The 22,753-nt window shown below is 40.7% G+C and overlaps 1 protein-coding gene across 3 annotated transcripts; it reads left to right on the top strand.

Moving 5' to 3' along the window:
- Nucleotides 1-82: 82 nt before the first annotated feature.
- Nucleotides 83-20,858, top strand: HMGCS1 (3-hydroxy-3-methylglutaryl-CoA synthase 1). Of its 3 annotated transcripts, none has more exons than XM_077774998.1 (11): nt 83-221; nt 6,199-6,259; nt 11,841-12,298; nt 12,571-12,696; nt 13,226-13,390; nt 14,709-14,874; nt 15,403-15,573; nt 16,039-16,145; nt 17,417-17,542; nt 17,775-17,938; nt 19,052-20,858. In XM_077774998.1, the coding sequence occupies exons 3-11, from the start codon at nt 11,851-11,853 to the stop codon at nt 19,139-19,141; spliced, it is 1,563 nt and encodes a 520-aa protein (XP_077631124.1). In that variant the 5' UTR covers nt 83-221; nt 6,199-6,259; nt 11,841-11,850; the 3' UTR covers nt 19,142-20,858. The 3 variants fall into 3 exon arrangements, with proteins under 3 accessions (XP_077631124.1, XP_077631125.1, XP_077631126.1); XM_077775000.1 differs by lacking the exon at nt 83-221 and adding an exon at nt 1,006-1,122; XM_077774999.1 differs by lacking the exon at nt 6,199-6,259.
- Nucleotides 20,859-22,753: the final 1,895 nt, after the last annotated feature.

The raw sequence follows: 22,753 nt of genomic DNA, 5'->3' as shown, positions 1-22,753 counted from the left end.
TTCGGATTGGTAGAAGCCGGACTGGGGGGCGGGCGCTGCCCGGCTACTCTGCGGGCCACGATTGGCTGCTGGAACCACTGTCCAGCCTCCCACCGACTGCCGGCCTTGCCGGAGTCGGGTGGGTCGGTGGCTATAAAGCTGGTGGTGGAGGGGAGGCCCCGCGTACTGCCCTTTCGTGGCTCGCTCCCTTTCCACGGCCACCACCCGGAGGTCACGTTTGGGTGAGTGCCCCGCGCGGAAGGGAGCTAGGTTTGCTTCTGGCGGGCGGGGTGAGGGCTGGGCCGAGGCGATGTCCTTGACTAGGCCCGTAGGAGGTCCTGCTTCGGCCGGGTGGGGGGAGGTGTGGACCTGTCCCGGCCCGAGGAAGGGGCGCCGCGATCGGGGCCGTGCGGGGCCTCCCCTGGCAGGGGCCTGGGGCCGACTGCGGTAGGTCTCACAAGGGGCCAGATTGTCGAGGAGGGGAGGAGGCGAAAGGGCGTTGAGGGCTAGGGTTTTAAATGACATAGTCAGCCAGGTGCTGAAGGTGCCGGGGACGTGGCTGTGATCGCCAGGAGGGGACTGGGGGGCAGGGAGGCGCATCTGGAGCGGACGAGGAGTGAGCTGGGCTGCCAGGGTCTTCCCAGAGCTTTGGGTTTAGGGTGGACGCCAAAGGATGGGGAAGATCACAGTTAGACGGAGGCTTGTAGGTTGGCAGTGGGTGTGTCCCCCTGCAGCCACATACAGAGTTGCTGGGAAGTGGGCAAGCATCACTTTTGTTACCTAGCTCTGGTGCAAGAAAGCGTCACACTGCTTCAGTCAGCTTGCTTCAGATGTCACAGATTCCTGCCTCCCACGTTCCTGCCTCCATATTTTTTATGACCATATGTAAAAAATAAAAGTTTCCTTGGTATTCTGAAATCCCATACCTCCCTCCCGCTAATAGCTTTAGGGCCAGCCCGACCTGATATGATGATGTAATGGGCAGGCACCCACAGGGCCTTAACACACAGTGGGTTTTGGATTCAGCCGGGGACATTTCAAAGCCAAGTGTATGGTGTCTTTGAAAAACGTGTGTCCTGCTTTGACCAGTGGTCGAGAAAAAGATTACTCTGACCTACTCAGGAGGAGAGATTTGGACAACAGGTAATGAGATTGTCTCTGCTTGTCACTTTTGTCCTGTGGCCTTGGCCATCACAGGCTTTCTTTCGCTGCTCACCTCTGCTGCATCTCTTCCCTGCTGCTGATGCTCTTGTCATCTGGCAGCAGTGGGATGAAATGTTCTGGTGGCTGCTGAGTAACATTGGCTCCATTACACGGATGAACTATGAAAAACAATGGCAGGATAAATGACAAAATTAAGACAAATTGAAGTGCTCATATAGTTAACAGGTTTTTCCTTCTGAGACGGAGCTTGGACTTTCATTGCACAGATTCTGTTAGAAGGCAGAGTGGAAGTCCTTAACATGGATCGGTTCCAAAAGGTTCTTTGCATCTTGAGACGTCTAAGCAGTTTTGTGTTCTTTCTCTGATCAAAACTTTATTTTTAAAATTTCAGTTATTTTTGTGGGGGGTGAAGAGGGCAGGGAAGCATATTTTATGGGAGAGGAGAAAGACTCTCTTTTCTTGGGGTTTAACCTTTGTAGGTCTCTTTCTCCTAAATTTGTAGGTTTGTTCTTCATTCAATTCTAGCTTAGTCAGGAACCCCAGTTTTCAGGAAGGTGTTTCCAGTGGGGAGAAATTATGGGATATTATGTTTGGGGCCATACAAGGCCACGTCATCTGCTGGCAATTTCTGGGCCTTGCTTTTCATTTTGTTTCCTTAAGTATTTCTCTAGAGTGCTTTTATACCTTGTCATTCTTTTTGTTTATTTTTAATTTACATCCAAGTTAGTTAGCATATAGTGCAATAATGATTTCGGGAGTAGATTCCAGTGATTCATCCCCTGTGTATAACACCCAGTGGTCATCCCAACAATTGCCCTCCTTACTGCCCCTTGCCCATTTGGCCCATCCCCCACCTACAACCCCTCCGGCAACCTTCAGTTTGTTCTCTGTGTTTAAGAGTCTCTTATGTTTTGTCCTCCTCCTTGTTTCTATATTATTTTTGCTTCCTTTCCCTTACGTTCATCTGTTTTGCATCTTCAATTCCTCATATGAGTGAAGTTATATAATACTTGTCTTTCTCTGACTAATTTCGCTTAGCATAACACCCTCTAGTTCCAGCCACGTAGTTGCAAATGGAATACTTTGTTATTCTAACCGTGGGGTTGACTTCAAGATTTTTTGATTGAATTGAGATTTTAGATAGCTTTCCTGGAAGGAAGTGCAAAACCCCGGTATTGATGTAATGTGTATTTCCTGGGTACCCTAGCATTATTTAAAACCATAAAGCAGTGGAACCGAATGAAGGGATATGTAGTTGAGGTTCTGGTTTGAGGAATTTGATGCACTATCTATCAGAATCTATATTTAGTTTCATGTGGAAAGGAACAGAGTCTTAAAATTTTATGTTGGGTTACTAACAAACCAAATAGAAGGGTGTGATATTTTAATGTTTCTCAAGATGGTGATATAGATTCAGAAAGCTTGAAAACATGTTACCCAATCTAATGGGAAGGTGGTAGGGCTCAACTCTTAATAATCCATTCCTTCTGACACTTCTTGGCATGTGATGATGTTCAGTTGCTGTCTGTCAGCCGAGTATAGTTAGAGTGGTAGAGGAGAAGCCGATCTTTCCAGGCTCACAGTCTTCATCTTGGCGGGGTGTGTGACGGGGGATGTATCACATGGGAATGTTTGTAAGACCAACAGATGTTCTCTTATTCCGTTTGGACTCCTTACATTTTTCTGTAGAAAGCCACTTTTCTTAAATACCTTCTGGACACTCTTTGGTGCTGCAGCTCATTTACAAAGTGATAGCAAAAGGAACTTAATAAGGGCTGCTGTATGTACTTGAAACTAAAAGATTTGTCCTCTCCTTGTGCTAACTCCAAATTTAGCTCCTCAAAAACTGGCAGTTGAATGCCCTTTTCTCCAGGGTTTCAAGGGGATTTCAAGGGAATCAAAATACAGCCCGTCTCCCAGCAGGAGCCTAGGACTCTAGTATGGATAAGAAGACTGCCAATAACTAGTTTTTTCCCTGGAGAGTAGAACATAAAGACTATGTGTGAGTCACATTCTTGCTGTAGAAGTGCGGGACCCTGATTAGAAAGCTCTAGGAAACCTTCCTGGAAGAGGTAGCTTAGAACAGGGCCTTCAAATAGGAGTAGAATTTATGAGCAGTCCAGTAACTCTGGGGAGAGGCAGCAACGTCTGTTTTTTACTTAGAGAACTAGACCAGAGTATACAGGCGATGCCAGAGCCTTCGCAGTAGTTTTGCTTGCTTGCTCCTAAGGAGGAAAGGTTGCCAGCTCTTTCTCTCATGAGAAAGGATGTCCTGGATTCTTCTCCTTTTATAGTGAAAAAGATCAGCAGGTAACTGCTTATCGTTGATCACAGACCAAAATGTGTGCTGGACCAACTTTTCCGATGACTTGTTTGAATCCAGGCTGTAGAGGGGTGCCCAAGATGGAATTCAGAACTTGGAATAAAGCCCCGGAGAAGGCATCCCTGCCTGAACCTCGCTGGCCCCAGCAGTCTCAGCAGTTTTCAGTTTTAATCTTTGCCAAACTACAAGTGCCTATATTGGGCCTCTGGAGGCTCCAGACATGCTCTGTGGTAACATTAGTCTAGCCCAGCCGCTTGTGATTTATTAACTACTTTTTTTTTTTAATGTTTTATTTATTTCTAGGAGAGAGAGAGAGACAGCGTGAGCAGGGGAGGGTCAGAGAGAGAGGGAGTCACAGACTGAAACAGGCTCCAGGCTCTGAGCTGGCAGTCAGCACAGAGCCCGACGCGGGGCTCGAACCCACGAACCGCGAGATCATGACCTAAGCGAAAGTCGGACGCTTAACCGACTAAGCCACCCCAGGCGCCCCTTATTAACTACTTATTATCCTGACCCATGCTGCTCCCCCATTTGCCCTGAAAGGCCCTTCTGTTAGAAATAAGCTCATGATCAGCTGGAGGCTTTGGCGGTGCTGTCTCAGTGAGGATAGAGAACCCTGCAAGCAACTGCAGAAGAGAAAGGAAATCTCTTTCTAATGGGTTATTCCCTAAAGTGGCATTTACACCCTCTATTTCCTTTCCTGGTCTCCCGGCCTCTCTTTCTCCTGAGGGCTGAAGTAGCACAGCAGCCGACTGTGACTCTTCTTTTTTCTTCTGTTTCTTTCTTCTTTGCTCTAATGCCCTCTTCTCTGTCTCCTTTTCTTTCCCCTCTTCTCTTCCACCTCCTCTCTTTTTCCTCCCCTCCTCTTCTCTCTGGGTGACTCTCCCCAATTTAAATAATCAAAATTGAAAGAGGGAATATTGGCAATTCAGGAGAAATTTCTTTGGGAAAAAAGTGTCAAATACATATGTCTACATGGTTTCAAGAAGAAATATTACTAAGTTATTTAAATAGTCTCAACATGGAAGGGGAATCACTAGTGAGGACCAGTCCCTGCAGTCTGCTTAATTTGCAGGTTACAGAAGCATAATTGAAATAGTAAAGGACAAAATACAGGTTATTTCCCAAAGTGTATATATAATTTTGTAATCAAAGAGATCTTTTTTTTTAATGTTTTATTTATTTCTGAGAGAGAGAGAGAGAGAGGCAGCATGAGCAGGGGAGGGTCAGAGAGAGAGGGAGAGAGAATCCGAAGCTCCAGGCTCTGAGCTGGCTCCCACGAACCATGAGATCATGACCTGAGCCGAAGTCGGACGCTTAACTGATGGAGCCACCCAGGCGCCCCAAAGAGTTTTTTGGAATTTAGTAGTCTTATCTTTTCCTACAAAACTCAGGGTTTGTTTATTTGGGGGCAGAGGGGAGTTAAACGTAATGAAGTAAAAGGAAGTAAATCTGTGAGGAGCTCTTAAATGTAATCCTGTAAAAGGAATAATAAAGCTTTACTAAATTTTTTACGATAAATAATTCAGACTACTGAATGTGGTCTCTGGTTAATCAGTCAAGGACAGATGTAAAATTTGCCAATAATTACATAGAGAGCAAAGGTAATTGTGTTTTTGTTATTAATATAGGAACTGTTGTCTCAAGTAATACTCCTTCAGAACAGATGGACTGAAGAAAATGTGCCAGTGTCACAATCCCTTTGTATTTCCACATAATTTAAATGATGATAAAGCTTGATGCTCTTTTGTCTCGATATTGCATGCTTATCTTTTTAACGCAAGCACTATAGGGAAAATTACTTATTAAAAAGTTGGGGAGAGTGAAGGTGGATCTGTTGAAAACTAGGGGCTTAAGATTAAATAAAGGAAGGTAATTAGGTCTTGCTGGAAGTATACGTATTTCGTTTGAAAAATTCTAAGAACTAAGATAACGATGTGTTGGTGCTTTATATTACAAAGCATTATTTACATGATTTATCTTCTCAACAAACTCTTCAAGATGATCTGGGAGGATGGGTATCAAATCCATTAAAATTTTGTTTTAGGCTTATTTATTAATTTTGAGAGAGAGAGAGAGCACAAGAGAATGAGTGTGAGCAGGGGAGGGGCAGAGAAAGGGAGAGAGAATCCCAAGTAGGCTCCACACTGTCTGCGCTGAGCTCTATATGGGGTCCAATCTGACAAACCCGTGCAATTAGGACCTGAGCCAAAATCGAGTCGATCACTTAACCGACTGAGCCACCCTGAGTCCCTTCACTCCATTTTATAGAGGAGGAAATTAAAGCTCAAAGAGGCACAAGTCACTAAAGCCACCAACTCTTCTAAGTGTAGAGCAAGCTCTTGATTGTATAAATCAGTTTATTCCAGAGTTTGCCAGTCCTGTACAACTTACTGATAATCCTTTCCTTCAATTCTTAATAATTTCAAATTAGTGAAGACAACTAACAACTCTCCCAGCATCACACTTGGTTTAAAGCCTGAATCAGTGGTACGAACTTCAATATGTCAGTTCATTAGCAGGACTGAACCTACCAGTAGAAGCACTAATGAAATAAGCGGAAACGTTTAATAAGCTTTAAGTACCATTTTTCCAAGCAAAGTCAAATTTTGTTCTATGTTATGTAATTGGACAAGGAAATGTTTATTTTAACACACTTGGAATTGGAGTCATTATTGGAATTCGTGTGGTGATTTATGACTTTAAAAGAAGTTCTTATTTGAAATTCCTAGCGCCTGAAGGAGGAAACAGAGTGACAGACCTGGAGACTGCAGTCCTTTATCCCTCACACAGGTATGGCATCCTGTCATGCTGCTGAAGGAAGGCATTCCTCTCTAACGGAAGGGGGAAATTTAGTTTTAATCCTAGGGCCAATAGCCATTTGTGTGCCCCACACATTCTTAAAATCCATTACAGAGTTATACCTCGTCTTTAAACCTCAGTTAATGCCGTAATGTTTTGGGAGACCATCCAATTTTGTGATGATTAGACTAATGTTTAATATCTAGAAACTCATTTTTTTTAAACGTATGCCTTTCCTCTCCTTTTTAAAGGAAAATTTTAAAAGAGATTTTTCTATATTATAAACACAGAATAGAATCCCCATTATCCCACTGCTATATTTTTCTAATTGTGCATACAGTGCTCTGAAAAGTAATGAAGTACCTTTTTACCAGCAAAAGGCTAAAAATATATGAAGGTAATTTTTTAACTGTCAGATTTTGTATTTTAAGTTTATTTATTTTGAGACAGGGTGCGAGTGAAGGAGGGGCTGAGAGGAGAGAGAATCCCAAGCAGACTCCGCACTCAGTGCGGACCCTACGGAGCCCAATGTGGGGTTCAAGTCCTCAGCTGTGAGACCATGACCCAAGCCAACATCAAGTGTCAGACGGTTAACCGACTGAGCTACGCAGGCGTCCCTAAACTATCAGATTTTTAAACTATGTTCTAGTTAGATTTTTTATTGTGATATTTAGAATAGTGAATTAACCAAAGTACCCCAGTCTGAATGGAGTTAACACCATAATATGAAAATCTGGGATCTTTAGCTGGCTTTTTTCTTTTTCTTTTTATAATTTATTTCCGGCCCACTTCAGAGAGCATTGAGAGGACAACAGAGAGCACATGCTTAGTATGATAGTTAAAAGTAAAGATTACAGATCGGAAACTATATCATATTTTTTGTGGTTTGAAATGCCATGGAAGCAGTTACTTCCCTGTATTAATTTTCCATTCTTTTCCTACTTTTTACTCCCCCTTAATTTTCAACCAAAAGCTACGCATTTCTAATTAGATGGTTTTTTTATTGGGAATATAATAAACATGTTGGCATCAAAACCCCTCAGAGAATGAGAATATTGGCTGAGTAAGATATTATAAAATTTTTTCCATACCAAGATTAGGGTCATGGTTGACTTTCACCTTGATGTGAGTGGGTTAGTTAAGCTACATTTTCTACCCCAAATGAAACAAGGCACTTAATTTAACCTCTTGGAGGTTTAAGAATGACAGAGTTATACCTTATTTCTTAAGAACCATAATATAAGAACTGATCAGAGCTAGTCAGATTATGGTAAATATGGATTAATTCTGGAATCACAGCCTTGCATTATGGCTTTTTATAAACTGGTGTATACCTTCAGAAGATTGTATATATTTGTTTATTTTATTTCTAAAAGCATGGCAAGCTGTTGGGCCAGGCAGGGGAAATCACACTGTGCTCAGGATGTTTAGAGCAGTTTGGAGAGTTGGAAAGAACCTAAAGTGTCAGCTTGTGGGAAAGGCTGGGAAGGTGGGTGATCGTCCTGCCTCTGGTTTGGGGACTTCGAGGGTAGCATGTAGGAGGGACTCCTCTTCTAAGGATATGGATGTGTTTCAACACTAATTGTAGAGCTTTTTCCTGCGGATTATCCAGAGGACTTCATCTTATTTTTCTGTGAACTGAGAATCTCCCTAGTGACATTGTAGTCCCTTTACGTCTTTATTTCAGCTTCAGTGTAGCACAGTTTAGATGATCATAGACTGCTAGGTTTTCGTGGAAGAGGGGAAAGAATAGTAAAAGGAAAGAGGTGCTTCTCTGTTCACTCAGCCAATTTGACAGAACGTCTGTCAGGTCATAACGGTTGAGGACAGAAATCTGGAACCATCCTAAACACTTCCTTCTTTTCCTAACTTCTTGTCCATTGCAATTTCTGCCAGTGTTTTGCTTCCGTATTTTTTTGACGCTTTTCCTTCTTCCCCCCCGTGTCATGTAGTCATGGCTCTGCTTCATGACCTGTCTTATCTGGGCTGCTGGACCTGCTCCCTAACTCACATCTGTTCTCTGCACAGCACCAGCAATTGTGCAAAACGTTGACTCTCAAATCGTTTTGACTGTGACCCTCAGTAAGAAATATACTTTATATTGCAACACAGGGTATGTGTGAATGATTGAAAAGGAATTTTCATGAAAAAATTCTTAAATGTACTGTGTGCCGAACAATCTGATATTTTCTGTTTTTTTCTATTACATTTTTAAAAATGTTGTTTGCCATTCACTAAACTGATTCCAGAGTTGGAAAAACACTGATCTGAATGCTACTATGACCCATGTCATTCCTCTTTAAAACCTTCGATGGCTCCTTAATGTCTTCATGATGAAGTTGAAGCTCCTTAACATTAGCATACCAGAACCTTCTGACCTGACTCTGACCTAGTTCTCCTGACCTACTACATGCCTGATCTACTCCCTGAGCCTCACATTTCCCCAAGTAAATTAGTAAAATTTTTCACAGTTCTTAGGCCTGTGCCTTTATGTATGCTGTCCACCCTGTTGAAAATCTTCTACCACCGTTTGCTTCTGTAGAGCTTTACTGATTACTCCTTACTCATTCCTAAGACTCAAGTCAGTGCCAGTAACCAAGAAACCTCTCTCCCCACTCTTTTCCCCCGCCACCAGGCCGGGTCAGGTAGTTCTCCATAACATAATCTGACTGTCTCTGCTGTTTCACTTGTTTAGTATTAGGTGTTTGTATCTTACGCACAAGGTGGGGAATATTTATTTGAAAGGGTGAGGATTATCTCCTACGAAATGGATCCCAAATGTTCGGCATATAACATGTTGTCATTGTTTGGATGACTGAGAAAACATATACATAAGAATCTTGTATTCAGAAGGAAGATTCAATGATATCCCTTAAGACTTTTTTTTAAATGTTTATTTATTTTTAGAGAGAGTGAGCATGAGCAGGGGAGGGGCAGAGAGACGGCGAGGGAGAGAGAGAATCCCAAATAGGCTCTGTGCTGTTAGTGCACAGCCCGACGTGGGGAGCTTGATCCCACAACCATGTGATCGTGACCTGAGCCAAATCAAGAGTTGGACACTTAGCTGATCGAGCCACCCAGGCTCCCCACCCTTACTTAAGACCTTTAGCTTAGATTTTGTGATTATATATAAGTTTAGGGGCTTATTTTTTAGGTTTTGATATGCTCATAACTTGATGACTTATGGGCTCAGAGTAGATTATTACATGATTTAAGGATAACCTCTCTGTTTTAGATACTCTCTCAAGATTTCAATAATTAACAACTCATTATTGTAGTAGTTTGTAACTCGTTATACCTAATATTATACCAGAGTTTGCAGAGTGGCAGGGGACAAATGACATAAATATAGGATCTTACTTTTCACTTTTAGGAGTCAAAGTAGTGAGTTGGTCAGTGCTACAGAAGGTTGGTGAACCAGTAGGACCCAGGTAACGCTCACAAGCTAAGACCTTTAGGTCAATGAAGACCTGAAATTCTGTCACCTAAATAGCACCTTACAATTATGTGATGCCTACAAAGGAAATTGAGTTGTAGAAGTTTGTCTTTTTTAAGTTTATTTATTTTGAGACAGAGGGAGGGTCTCAAGAATCCCAAGCAGGCTCGATGCTGTCAGCGCAGAGCCTGATGTGGGGCTCGAACCCACCAACCACGAGATCATGACCTGAGCTGAAATCAAGAGTCGGGCACACAACCAACTGAGCCACCCAGGTGCCCCAAGTTGTAGAAGTTTAAATAAGGAAAAACTTCTTTTTCTAAAACTAATAGGCTGTGCCATTCTTCAAAGCCTGACGACTAGATTTCTCTGACTCCTATGCCAGCTGGGTTTGGGTCGACTGCCCATGGAAGTACTCAAGAGAGATTGGAAGGTGGGAAGCAGGGGCGGTCTTGTTGTCGGTGGCAGACGCAGGAAGGGTTGGGACAAGAGGGGCATCTTGGCTCTAGCTCAGTAGCAGAGGTGCCCCAGCAGCTTCAGTAGGAGTGTGAGCTCTTGGGATCTGAATAACCGCCCAGCCAACAAATTTGTAACCATTCCCTATATTAGATTCTCCTGTGTTAGAAATAATCTAGAATACCTTTTCTTGACTAATACAGTTTCTAAAAGAATTGAGACTCTAGTAGGTCATGTGACTTGCCTGTAGGCACAAAGCAATGGTGTTGAGTGGCTAGTACATTTATTTTTACTGTTAGTAAATAAATCTAGACGCTACTGAAAGTTTGTATAGTGTGGCAACAGTTTTCTGTAGTGACCTTTAAAAAAGAGAGGAGTAGTTTTAAGGGGTGTTATTTAGATGCCACACAAATAATATATGGATTACCAGTTTTCAAATTTGAATCAGAGTTTGTTTTTTCCCCCCTGATTTAGAAGCTAAGTGATACCTTGTGACCATTTATTGCCTATATACTAGCTGTAGAAAGTATAGGATATTGGCATGTCACCCTCTGATGGGTCCTGGAACTTATTTTTGCTTAAAATTAAATCATATGGGTTCTGGGTGAGGGAGTGGAGTTCTTTATAATAACAGGGACGTCGTACAGATTGACTTGATAGACTTCTATAGTTGACTTTTCTTTAATTTTGTTTGTTTGTTTGTTAGAGACAGGGAGGTGCAGAGAGAGAGAATCCCAGGCAGGCTCCATACTGGCAGCTCAGAGTCCAGTGCAGAGCTTGAACTCATGAACCATTAAACCGTGACCTGAGCTGAAATCAAGAGTCAGAGGCTTAGCTGACTGAGCCACCCACGTGCCCCTGATTTAACAATTTTTAAAGTCTCTTAAAGTCAATAGCTGTGAATAATCCATATATCTATGATGAGTGACTGACTGACTTATTTATTTAAACTTTCTTGGGTGTCCAGGAATAGATCAGGTACTTGAATTCTGATTTGAGGACTATATTACTAAATTGTCATTATATTTTATCTTATAGTTCTTTACAATAGAAGAATCTTATTTGAGTTTTCTTTACCTTTCATAATCATTTCTTAAATCTAAAGAGGTCTAGGGTTTTTCTGTTTGTTTGTTTTTGCTTTTTTTAAAGATTTTATTTTAAGTAATCTTTATGCCCAGCATGGGGCTCAAATTCCTGACTCCGAGATCAAGAGTCACCCATTCCATCAACAGAGCCAGCTAGGCACCCCCGAAGAGATCTAGTTTTAAATAAAGTGCAGATCTTTCTAAAAGACAGAAATTTTAAATAATAGTATTCCATTCATACTATAATTGCTACTTTCACACATTAAAATTGCCCCTAATATAGTCAGTGGTATTGTAATAGCATTGTATGGTGATGGATGGTAGCTACACTTGTGGCGAGCACAGCATATTGCATGGAGTTGTCGAATCACTATGTCGTACACCTGAAACTAATGTAACGTTGTGTGTCAGCTATACTTCAATTAAAATAATAATAAAATAAACTTTGCCCTAAATAAAATATACTAAACTTAGAAAGTGAATTAACATTTTGGGTGAGAATTGAACTTTTAATGTTGATTTCTTAAGTTTGAACTTGACAATCTGCAATTTATAGCCTAAAACAACATTTTTTTTTCTGTTTTTCTTTCTAAAGCTCTTTCACCATGCCTGGGTCACTTCCTTTGAATGCAGAAGCCTGCTGGCCAAAAGATGTGGGAATTGTTGCCCTTGAGATCTATTTTCCTTCTCAATACGTTGACCAAGCAGAGTTGGAAAAATATGATGGTGTAGATGCTGGAAAGTATACTATTGGCTTGGGCCAGGCCAGAATGGGCTTCTGCACAGATAGAGAAGATATCAACTCTCTTTGCATGACTGTGGTTCAGAATCTTATGGAGAGAAATAGCCTTTCGTATGATTGCATTGGGCGTTTAGAAGTTGGAACAGAGACGATCATCGACAAATCCAAGTCCGTGAAGACTAATTTGATGCAGCTGTTTGAGGAGTCTGGGAACACAGACGTAGAAGGAATCGACACGACTAATGCGTGCTATGGAGGCACAGCTGCTGTCTTTAATGCTGTTAACTGGATCGAATCCAGCTCTTGGGATGGTATGTTACGTGTTTTCCAAAGGGACCCTCCTTGAGGATACACAGGCCCAAACACTTGTTTGAATAGGTTCACAAATCTAGCTCTTTCAACTTATCTGAACTACAAACTTGTTATCTTCAGCATGTAGGACAAAGTTATAAAACTTTGGAAATATTTTTTCTTTGCCAAAGATGAGGAAAGCATATTCTAGAAAAATAGAAGACTTCAATTTATACCTGTGTTATTTATACTGGTGATCGCCTTCTGATACACTAACAAAAATACTTTTCAGGACGGTATGCCCTGGTGGTTGCAGGAGATATCGCTGTATACGCCACAGGAAATGCTAGACCCACGGGGGGAGTTGGAGCTGTCGCTCTGCTCATTGGGCCAAACGCTCCTTTAATTTTTGACCGAGGTGAGTGTTTAAGAGAACATTTCTTTTTTTTATTAGCAAAGTGTGCTGAGAAAGTTGAAAATAGAATCAGAAGCCAGTAATTACTGAGTGTTCATTAACTGCGGGTACTACCTGCTCAGTGCTTTATGTGTTTAGTCTTTACAGCAATTTTATGAAGTGAGTAATGTCATTCTCATTTAAAGAGAAGTAAGATGGGTTTAAGTAATAACTGAAAAGAGCAGCTGGCCCATTGTCACTCATTAGTGACAAGTTTAATTTGTTTGCAGTTCAGAAGCGCAATTGTGATGTACCTTTAAGACGTATGAAGTTTGTGTAAAATGTTGTGTATCAAAGAAGTCTCAGGCCTCTCTGTGGATGCTGTTACATTCCATTTCAATTACATACTAGTTTCACCTTGTGATTTCTATACTGCAAGTGGCAAGAGTGGACTAGATAATTAAGGAAAGTCCCCATGTAACGGGATATGCTTACTAACATACAAACATCACACATCAGAAATACATATCATCTTCCTTTTTTGTTCCAATAGGACTTCGTGGGACACATATGCAACATGCCTATGACTTTTACAAGCCTGACATGCTTTCTGAATATCCTATAGTAGATGGAAAACTCTCCATACAGTGCTACCTCAGTGCGTTAGACCGCTGCTATGCTGTCTACCGCAAAAAGATCCGTGCCCAGTGGCAGAAAGGTGGGTTTCATCCATTTTTCTTGGTTTTGGTGTCTGTTGAGGGCAGTGTGATGTACTAAGTGTCTTTAATGAGATGTTGCTTTGTAGGTGTCCTTTATTTGTGTCCTTTAACCATTTCTTCCTTACCTACCAGATTGCATATTCCCATAGTTTCTGGGAATGTGTAATTTAGGAAAAGAGGTAAGCTTTGGAAATGAGGTATATCTATGCAAAAATACTTAGATTTATCCTCAGTTAAAAAATTAAAACTAGGGTAATAGAAAGTGACTTGGGGACACCTGGGTGGCCCAGTCAGTTAAGTGTCCGACTCTTGGTTTTGGCTGAGGTCACTATCTGACGGTTCATGAGTTCAAGTCCCATGTGAGGGTCTGAGCTGACAGCACAGAGCCTGCCTGGGATTCTCTCTGCCCCTCCCCCACTTGTGCTGTCTTTCTCTCTCTCTTTCAAAATAAATGAACTTTAAAAAAAGAAAAGAGAGTAACTTGAATTTTGTTCATCTTTTGAGGGAGGTTCTTTTATAAGGCTTTAGTTTGCAGCTAAACTCTAATGAAAATAAATTACCGAAGTGACTCCCTCCCCCCATAGGCCATTTGCATGTGATCTGTGAATTCATACTGCTTTTTCAGTGTCCTCATTAATCTCTATCTTTAACCCTAAAAAAGTTATTGAGATATACTGAAAAGTACAGTATTTGAATTAGTGCAATTAAAACATGCAGTATCATATAAATCAGGCTTTTTCCATAAAGGAACTTTGCTTTATAGAGGTTGTGAGAGAGGGTTAAAAATAATATTGAATAACATCATAAGATTTATAGTGGTCCTGGAGAAGAAGTGTTCTTGCATTGTGTAAAATGTCATACTGTTCAACAGTATTTAACAGTACAGTGATTTTCTAACTTTTTATTAGGATCCATAGTGAGAAGTACATTCTACATTGTGCTTGCTAAACTGAAATAAAAATATCATAAAATTACTTATCCCTGCCACAAGTTATGTAGTTTGCTATTTTCTACTGTATTGTCTTTCATTAAAAAAATACTCTAAGGTTAAAAAAAACAAAAGCTGGCCCCCAACCCACTAAATTAATTACAGTCTTAAGACTCTTAAGTATGAAAACAGTGCTGTGGTCGTGGATGTTGTTCTGTTTCTGGATGTCTTTTTGATCTGCATTTTAAGTCATTAGAGATATTTTGTTATACAGTATATTTTTGGTTGCTGTTTAAAGATATAAAAACATCCTAGCCTTGTTCTAAAATCACACTTCAAAAGTTAGTGGTTTAAATGAATTTCATAATTTCTTTGGGTTTCTCTTTCAGAGGGAAATGATAAAGATTTTACCTTGAATGATTTTGGTTTCATGATCTTCCACTCACCCTACTGTAAGCTGGTTCAGAAATCTCTAGCTCGGATGTTGCTGAATGACTTCCTTAATGACCAGAACAGAGATAAAAACAGTATCTACAGTGGCCTGGAAGCCTTTGGGTAAGAGTTGTTACGATTTTTTTCCCTTCTATATGAGAGTATTTTATTATATGTTTGTTAAACCATTATTTTTATAGACATGAAAATTTTATTTTATTTATTTATTTTAATTTTATTTCTGAGAGAGAGACAGTGTGAGCAGGGGAGGGTCAGAGAGAGAGGGAGAGACAGAATCTGAAGCAGGCTCCAGGATCTGAGCTAGCTGTCAGCACAGAGCCCAATGCGGGGCTTGAACCCACGAACCGTGAGATCATGACGTGAGCCGAAGTCAGACACTTAACCGATTGAGCCACCCAGGCGCCCCTGGAATTAAGTTGTCTTACCACGATTATAAAAAAGTTTGACAAAAAAGGACCATATGTGTACAACGGTTACATCTTCCATAACAATTAGCATGTTGCTACTTGGCTTTTAATATATAGGGAAAGTGATTCATACACACAGATTAGAATATTAGTTATGTCCACTAGTATAATAAAAATGTAGTCTTGGAGTATTGTAAGATGGTCTTCTTTCTAAATCTTTCAGGGATGTTAAATTAGAAGATACCTACTTTGATAGAGATGTGGAAAAGGCATTTATGAAGGCTAGTTCTGAACTCTTTAATCAGAAAACAAAGGCTTCTTTGCTTGTGTCAAATCAAAATGGAAATATGTACACCTCATCCGTGTACGGCTCCCTTGCATCTGTTCTAGCACAGTAAGTACACTTTTCAGCTGCTTTGGGGACATTTGATCTCGAAGACCGAAGCTGGTGTCGGGCATGTTGTTGGCAGGTCACAGGATGACATTTTATTGCTAGGCTCTCTACCTACTGTCCATTGACCTATGGGATAAATGGGACGAGGCTACAGTTACTCCTGAGCACTTCATTTCCATTTCATACTGGCTTTTCCTGGCTGCTGTTCTCGTGGTCTTCTTACCCTTGACCTGCAGTTGAACTGTGAATCCCTGATTGACAGAGTAACTTACTTTATGGCATACTAACTTTCATAAGGCCCCATCATTCCCAAAGAGACGAATACTTCTGTTTCCTCTGTGCTTATTGTAAAGTGCTAGGCTTCCCGAGGCTACAGGATGAATTTTAACTCCCAGCTTAGTCTTCCCACACCCTGTAGTTTTGGATCAGTGGGACTTTTTCATGACGCTTCTTCCCCCTGCGCAGGTACACCCCTCAGCAGCTGGCGGGAAAGAGGATTGGCGTGTTCTCCTACGGCTCTGGTCTGGCCGCCACCATGTATTCCCTCAGAGTTACGCAAGATGCCACACCAGGTAAATGCCAGCTCTCCTGACAAGTAGGTATTGAGCAGCTGCCGTACCAAGGTCGATTAAGCGGGCTTCCCAAGTGAGCGCTTGAATCTGTCCCACAGATAATTACATTGGAATCTTCATCACTTCTTTCAACGTGGCCAGCTTTTTACTCTTGAAGAATCTGCCTTAACTGGGTAAATGGCAGGATTATGTCTCAGTTGGGAGATCTTCCCTCTCATCCAAGTCAGAAAATATATATAATGAGCTTTAGAAAATCGTATTACGGCAGGGCACCTGTGTGGCTCAGTCAGTTGAGTGACCAACTCTTGATTTCAGCTCAGGTCATGATCTCACGGTTCATGAGATCAAGCCCCATGTTGGGCTCTGCACTGAGTGCTGAGCGTGTAGCCTGCTTAGGATTCTGTCTCTCTCCCTCTGCCCTCCTCCCCTGCTTGCGAGCATTCTCTCTCTCTCTCTCTTGAAAAAGAAAGAACGAACACAGCACTGCACTATACTTCCTCCTCCCCAAATGTTTACAGAAATGTTTCTTTTAAAGGTTTTATTTATTTTTTGAGAGTGAGCAAGCTCAAGCAGGGGAGGTGCAGAGAGAGGAGGGGATTAGAGGGTCAGAAGCAGGCTCTGTGGGTTATGTGGGGCTTGAACTCACGAACCTCAAGATCATGACCTGAGATGAAGTTGGATGCTTAACTTACTGAGCCACATAAAAAAAATCTTATGGCATAGTCTTTGACTTTTCCTTTTTCAACGAGTAACTATTTTTATCTTTTGTCTCATTTTTAAAGCATTTATAACCAGGAGATATAGGTATGGAAAGTGATGCTTATCTATTTACTGTAGGCGGCTTTTGAGTCTGCTCAGATGAGGACTAGCAAACCTTTCCTCGTTGGTTTGGTTTTATACTAAGATATCTGATTTTTATAGGCTTATGGTTTCACCTTATATTTTAAGAAACCTTTGTGCCTTCCCTGAGCAGGAAGGAGCAAAAGCATGGAGGAAAACTGATGGAAGACTTGGCATCACTCTAAAACTGTGGATTGACCATAGACAAGTTATTTATAGTTTCAAAGCCCACTGATTTCCTAACTTGTCTGTTGGCTGATACCAAACAAATGTCATAGGAAGCTGCGCTTAACAGACACCATCTTCTCTTGTTGTTTAACTTCTGGTAGTTCTACAAGGAACAAAAAGTTGTTTTTCCATTTGGTAGCATTTTGTTCAGGCTTTGGGGCATGCAACTTTTTGTCTTTTAATCTTGGTGTTTACTATTTTAGGGTCTGCTCTTGATAAAATAACAGCAAGTTTATGTGATCTTAAATCAAGACTTGACTCAAGAACTTGCGTGGCACCAGATGTCTTTGCTGAAAACATGAAGCTCAGAGAAGACACTCATCACTTGGGTAAAAATACCAAATTGTGTTTAAACGTTTAGGTATACACCGAAAAGCCTATTGGAGGGCTCTAATGATATGAAACCTGTTACGTATAAGATAAGGATATCTAGGCTTTATTCAGTGCTAGTACGGTGTCAGTGAAAATTGTCAGGAAATACACAACTTTTTATCTCTAGTTTTATTAGCAGGTGAATTGTATGTCATAACTAACGTTTCATATTCTGTTCCTTTTCTTTAGTCAACTATATTCCCCAGAGTTCAGTAGATTCACTCTTCGAAGGAACGTGGTACCTGGTGCGAGTGGATGAGAAGCACAGGAGGACCTACGCCCGGCGCCCCTCTCCCAGTGACGACACCCCGGGCGAAGGAGGGGGACTTGTGCGTTCGAGTACGGCCACTGAGGTGGGTAAAGCTCTTCATGCTTGCTCTCTGCCTATGACAGCATAAGAAATTTCCAGCCCCAGATCTCTGAGGGACTTGAGACCGAACCACCTAAAGGAATGTGAGTAAAGCAGCGTAAATCAGAGCTAGGGCTTGGGTGTTAGATTCCAGCTGTATAAAGTGCTCTGCACTCAGATTATCAGCATTTTGAAAATGAGTAGTAAATACTAGGTTTTATTAATAATACCAACATTTAAAGGAAAACTGATGTAGAGAGAAGGCCCATTTGTGGTAATGAGGGGTCTGGAGCCCCCCTCATCTCTTCTCTCAGGCCATTGTCAAATCTCTACACATCGTCAAACAGGAGCAATAAAAGCAATGATTTGAACTCCTATTATATGCTAGGAACTTCATTTACATTTTTTTTTTTTTAATGTTTATTTATTTTTAAGAGAGAGAGATTAGGGAGGTACAGATTGAAAGAGGGAGACAGAGAACCCAAGCTGTGTGTTGATAACACAGAGCCCCATGTCGGGGCTCAAACTCACAAACTGTGATATCGCGACTGGAGATGAAATCAAGAGTCGGATGCTTAACCGACTAAGCCATCCAGGTGCCCCTATTTATCTTTTCTAACTTAATCCTTACAAAATCCATCTTGACTAAATGATACTGTCCCATTTTACAGATGAAACTGCAAAAAGTTAGATGACTTGCCAAGGATCATGGCTACACTTTAAACTAAGGACTTTATAACCTTGAAGTTGTATATTTTATCTGCTCATCACAAATTTGATGAATGCATAGTCTGTCTTCTTGCTCTTACACAAATTAGGTAGCAAGTCGTGGCACTAGACTCGGAGTTGGGAACGCAAGAGTAGCAAGTAGAATACTGTATATGGAAGGTCTCTGTAGGCTTCTCTCCCTTGCTCTATGAGTATTTGCGTAGTACTTCACCTTAAGGTAAAGAATAGCTATTTAGTTCCTTCCATGAAAGGTTCTATAGGATATATGTTTAGCATAAACCTCTCCAAAGTTGTCCTCTCTCGGGTTTTTTTAATTAGAATTTTAATTAGCATTCTCTTTAAAAAAAAAAACCAGAAGACTCAACAACTCTTTTTCCTTTGACTTTAGCATATTCCAAGTCCTGCTAAGAAAGTGCCAAGACTCCCCGCAACAGCAGCAGAACCTGAAGCAGCTGTCATTAGTAACGGGGAGCATTAAGATACTTGTGTGAGGTGGAAGACTTCAGTGTGGGTTCGGGGGGCGGGTATGTATGGGAACAGTTCTGGGAAGGGGATGTCTGTGTCTGGGGACAATTTTAAAGGATTACATGTTACGTAACTTTTTATGTGACTGACATGGAGCCTGGAAAACTATCGTGTTCTTGGGAAAGTCTCTTTGCTCAATTTGCTAACATGCTTCCTATCGTGGTCTAGCCAATGCTTAATGTACCGGAATGACGTCTAAGGGCTCTGTAAACTTCATACCTCCCTGGCCATTTGTATGCATGAAGCCTAGTTTTTAAATGTGGTATGACGAGTTGTGTGCTTTGGGCGAAGAAAGCAGAGGTACTAGTCTCCGATTTTAATGTTTTTAAACACGTGAGAATTTTGTACTTTGAACAAACAAGCTTACCGAAAGTACCTGTGGTTTTTGAAAAAAGTTTCTAGTTTAGGGCGTATGGTCTTAAAATGTGATATGCACAAACCCTGTTTAAAAGTGGCAAGACAAACATGCTCTTTTTCTATAATTTATAAGTCCTGAGGAGGGAGAGGAGTTGAGACGATAGCACTGGTTCTGGAAACTGGAACGTTGCTTTAAATCCAGGCCAGCGGTGACGAGTTATTGTAATGACCTCTGTAAACAGAGAGATGCTAGCATTGAGCGGCCGGCTGGTATAGACAGCGTGCTGCACCAGGGAGCCATGGAGGTAGCTCTGGGTCTGCTTCTGGATCATTGGCTCAAGGTGGATTATGCTCAACAACACTGAGATGTCGGTGAAGCAGTGTATGAGGAAGTGTTGGGATCCTTCCTTGCACCTTGTTTTGGAGAATAAATAAAATGTCTTTCTGGCTGCCTTTTCAATTTTTAAAACAAAATGGAAGGATGAGGCCGGGCATTATTAGCTTACTTCTGATGCTTCAGTGTTATAAATTCAACTTAAAGACTGACAGCCTAAATTCATTGTGTAAGTATTCCTTTATTTTTTCTTCCTTTTTTGGGTCTCTTTTCAATGAAAATTAAAAAAAACTGCAACCCACGTTTTATATAGTGTGACCAGCCAAAAAGAGTATTCCATTTCAAGTTCTGGAAGTAGGATTTATAAAGCATTTTTTTAGACTTTCACCTTAAAAAAACAACAAAAACTATCACATAGGATGAATATGACAACTGGTTAGATCGTTTTGTAGATCTTCTTGGTGCTGAACTATGACATGAGCCTTATAGATTGTAACATAGAGATAGTTGGAACTAATGTACAGAACTCAATTTTTTAAACTTTATTTGCTCTTAAATTCTGTGAAGTTTCAGTTATCTCAGATAAACTTACACAAATATGAACTGTAATGTTTCAGATTGCAAGGTAATATGTAATGTAGTGTTTGTAAAATACTCTTGTCTAATATTAACTAGTGGTGTTTTGATTTGTACAGTCATAATTTGTTAAAATGACTTCATTTTAACATCCACTGATGTAGATTAATAATGTAAGTTCACATTTAAAGATTAATGGGAAAATGGTGCATGTAATGCTTTCACAAGTGTTGGGAGTTTGGTATGTTTTGAAAAGAGTAATTTAACTTTTGGGTGTCAGGAAATGGGTTTCTCCAAGTCCATTGCCGGCAATGGGCAAGCCTAGTGATATTGGCACAGAGCATCAACTGTACACTTTATTAGCAGTGAGGTGAATAACTTTGAATAAAGTTTTAGAGAAATATTTCAGATATTTGAGTATTCTTTTTTTCCCCTCCTCAACTAAGAGTTTAGGCAAGAAATCAACTACTATGCTATTTTTAAATGCGGGCATTTGTTTCATTTCAGTCATACATTCACTAGTTTATTCATTCATCACTCAGAAAACAGTTGAAAACCGGATATAAGCAAGGCACTCTGCTTAAGTCAGAATTAAAGAGTTACAAGGCATATGGTCTTGCCTTCAAGGAGCTAGTCAAGAATCTGTACGGATAATTTATTATTCTTACATTTCAAACAAAGACATTAACTCCCAAAGAGGATGGTGAGAATGTATAAACTTGGCTGTAAATATTTATGAAGAGAGTTACTATGTTTCCCTAAAAAACAACCTAAGATTAAGAGTTGCCAATTAAGGATCAAACTTTAGAGCCAATGAACTGCTTTTAACCAGCAAGAGTCTCCAGCTTAAGAGTCACATGCTGCTGGTACTCCCTGGAGTTTTATAGAGAGAATCTGTGCATTGGCGGTAACTCTGGACCAGATCATTGCTAAGAGCTGTATCAACTCTGAGGATTGTATGAATTAGGAATTAACCTAGATTATTTTCTATTCCCGATCAGCTCATATCATCATGTCATGTCTCGATTCAATACTTATTGATCATTTATTTTCTGGGCCAGTCTATCCCTCTGGGTCATTTAGAAAATGGGCTAGTGTTCTCTAAGGTTACTTCTGCAAATTCTTGGATCCTGATTAATAGGCTTCCCTTTCTCCTTTTTGGAATTTGTGCTTTTCTATTTGTGCACTTAACTTAAAAAAAATTTTTTTTAATGTTTATTTATTTTTGAGAGAGACAGAGTGTGAGCAGGGGAGGGGCAGAGAGAGGGAGGCACAGAATCCAAAGCAAGCTCCAGGCTCTGAGCTGTCAGCACAGAGCCCATTGTGGGGCTCAAACTCACAGACCACAAGATCATGACCTGAGTCAATGTCGGTCACTTAACCGAGCCACCCAGGCGCCCCTTAACTTTTTTTTTTTTAAACCTTCTGGGTTTTCGTTTGTTTTTATGAGCACTAATGAATAAGTTTAGCACTAGATCAAACTCAAACAGATGCAAACAGCTACTTTTGATCCTCCTGTGACTCAGTTGAAACACTTCTCTCATCTGCTGTTTGAAATGTCCTGAAAGAAACACTAAGGAAGTCAACAGAGTGAGGAATGTAACCAGATCTTGAAATCATTTCAAGCTAGGGAATCTTGACATCAAAACAAATACTTTTCTTTAAAGTTTTGAGCAACTACTTTTAATTAAATCCGGGGTTCCTTGTTTTTTTTTCCAAATTGTGGTCAAAGAAAAGAGTCATCTTGTGATTCCTCCCCCTCCAAAATTATTATAATGGTAGTAATTTGGTACTGAGGATTATGAATACATTATGAATACCAATCCTCAAGAAGTTTATAGATCATCATAGTTCTGGCTTCTAATAATAACACATTTTTACTTTAAATATTTAGAAGTAAAAAGAAATTCATCCTTTACTTTTTTTTGCCCTGTGTCATCATTGTGCAAGCCTCTATAGTAAAAAAGAAAGAAAGAAAGAAAGAAAGAAAGAAAGAAAGAAAGAAAGAAAGAAAGAAGAAAGAAAAATGAAAGTTTTGTTAGACTCGTTTTACAAAAGCATCCTCGGGCCTCCATGTCTTTCAGATGCTATTAAACAAGTGCTTCCAACCCACCTTAGCAAAACCTTGTTGATCTTTGGGGCCTCATCTCAAGAGTTGCTTCCTCCCTGAAGGCTGCCTAGACTGCCTTCCTCTGCGGTAAGCACATTTCACTCCATGTACTGAATTCCTTATTCAGGCTTGAAAACTCCTAGGGGATGTGTCCTCTGCCTACTTACCACACTCATCACGATTTACAA

This window comes from Crocuta crocuta, unplaced genomic scaffold (assembly GCF_008692635.1).
Source record: "Crocuta crocuta isolate KB4526 unplaced genomic scaffold, BGI_CrCroc_1.0 scaffold1758, whole genome shotgun sequence".
In the NCBI taxonomy this organism is placed as follows: domain Eukaryota; kingdom Metazoa; phylum Chordata; class Mammalia; order Carnivora; family Hyaenidae; genus Crocuta; species Crocuta crocuta.
The sequence above is the reverse complement of the archived record's forward strand: the minus strand, read 5'-3'. Positions and strand labels throughout refer to the sequence as shown.

Excerpts from the sequence above, each read along its gene's own strand:
- HMGCS1 (XM_077774999.1), top strand. The coding sequence starts at position 11,851 with ATGCCTGGGTCACTTCCTTTGAATGCAGAAGCCTGCTGGCCAAAAGAT. Across the intron at positions 12,697-13,225 it reads TCCTTTAATTTTTGACCGAG|GACTTCGTGGGACACATATG; the intron begins GTGAGTGTTTAA and ends TTGTTCCAATAG. Across the intron at positions 13,391-14,708 it reads CCGTGCCCAGTGGCAGAAAG|AGGGAAATGATAAAGATTTT; the intron begins GTGGGTTTCATC and ends TTTCTCTTTCAG.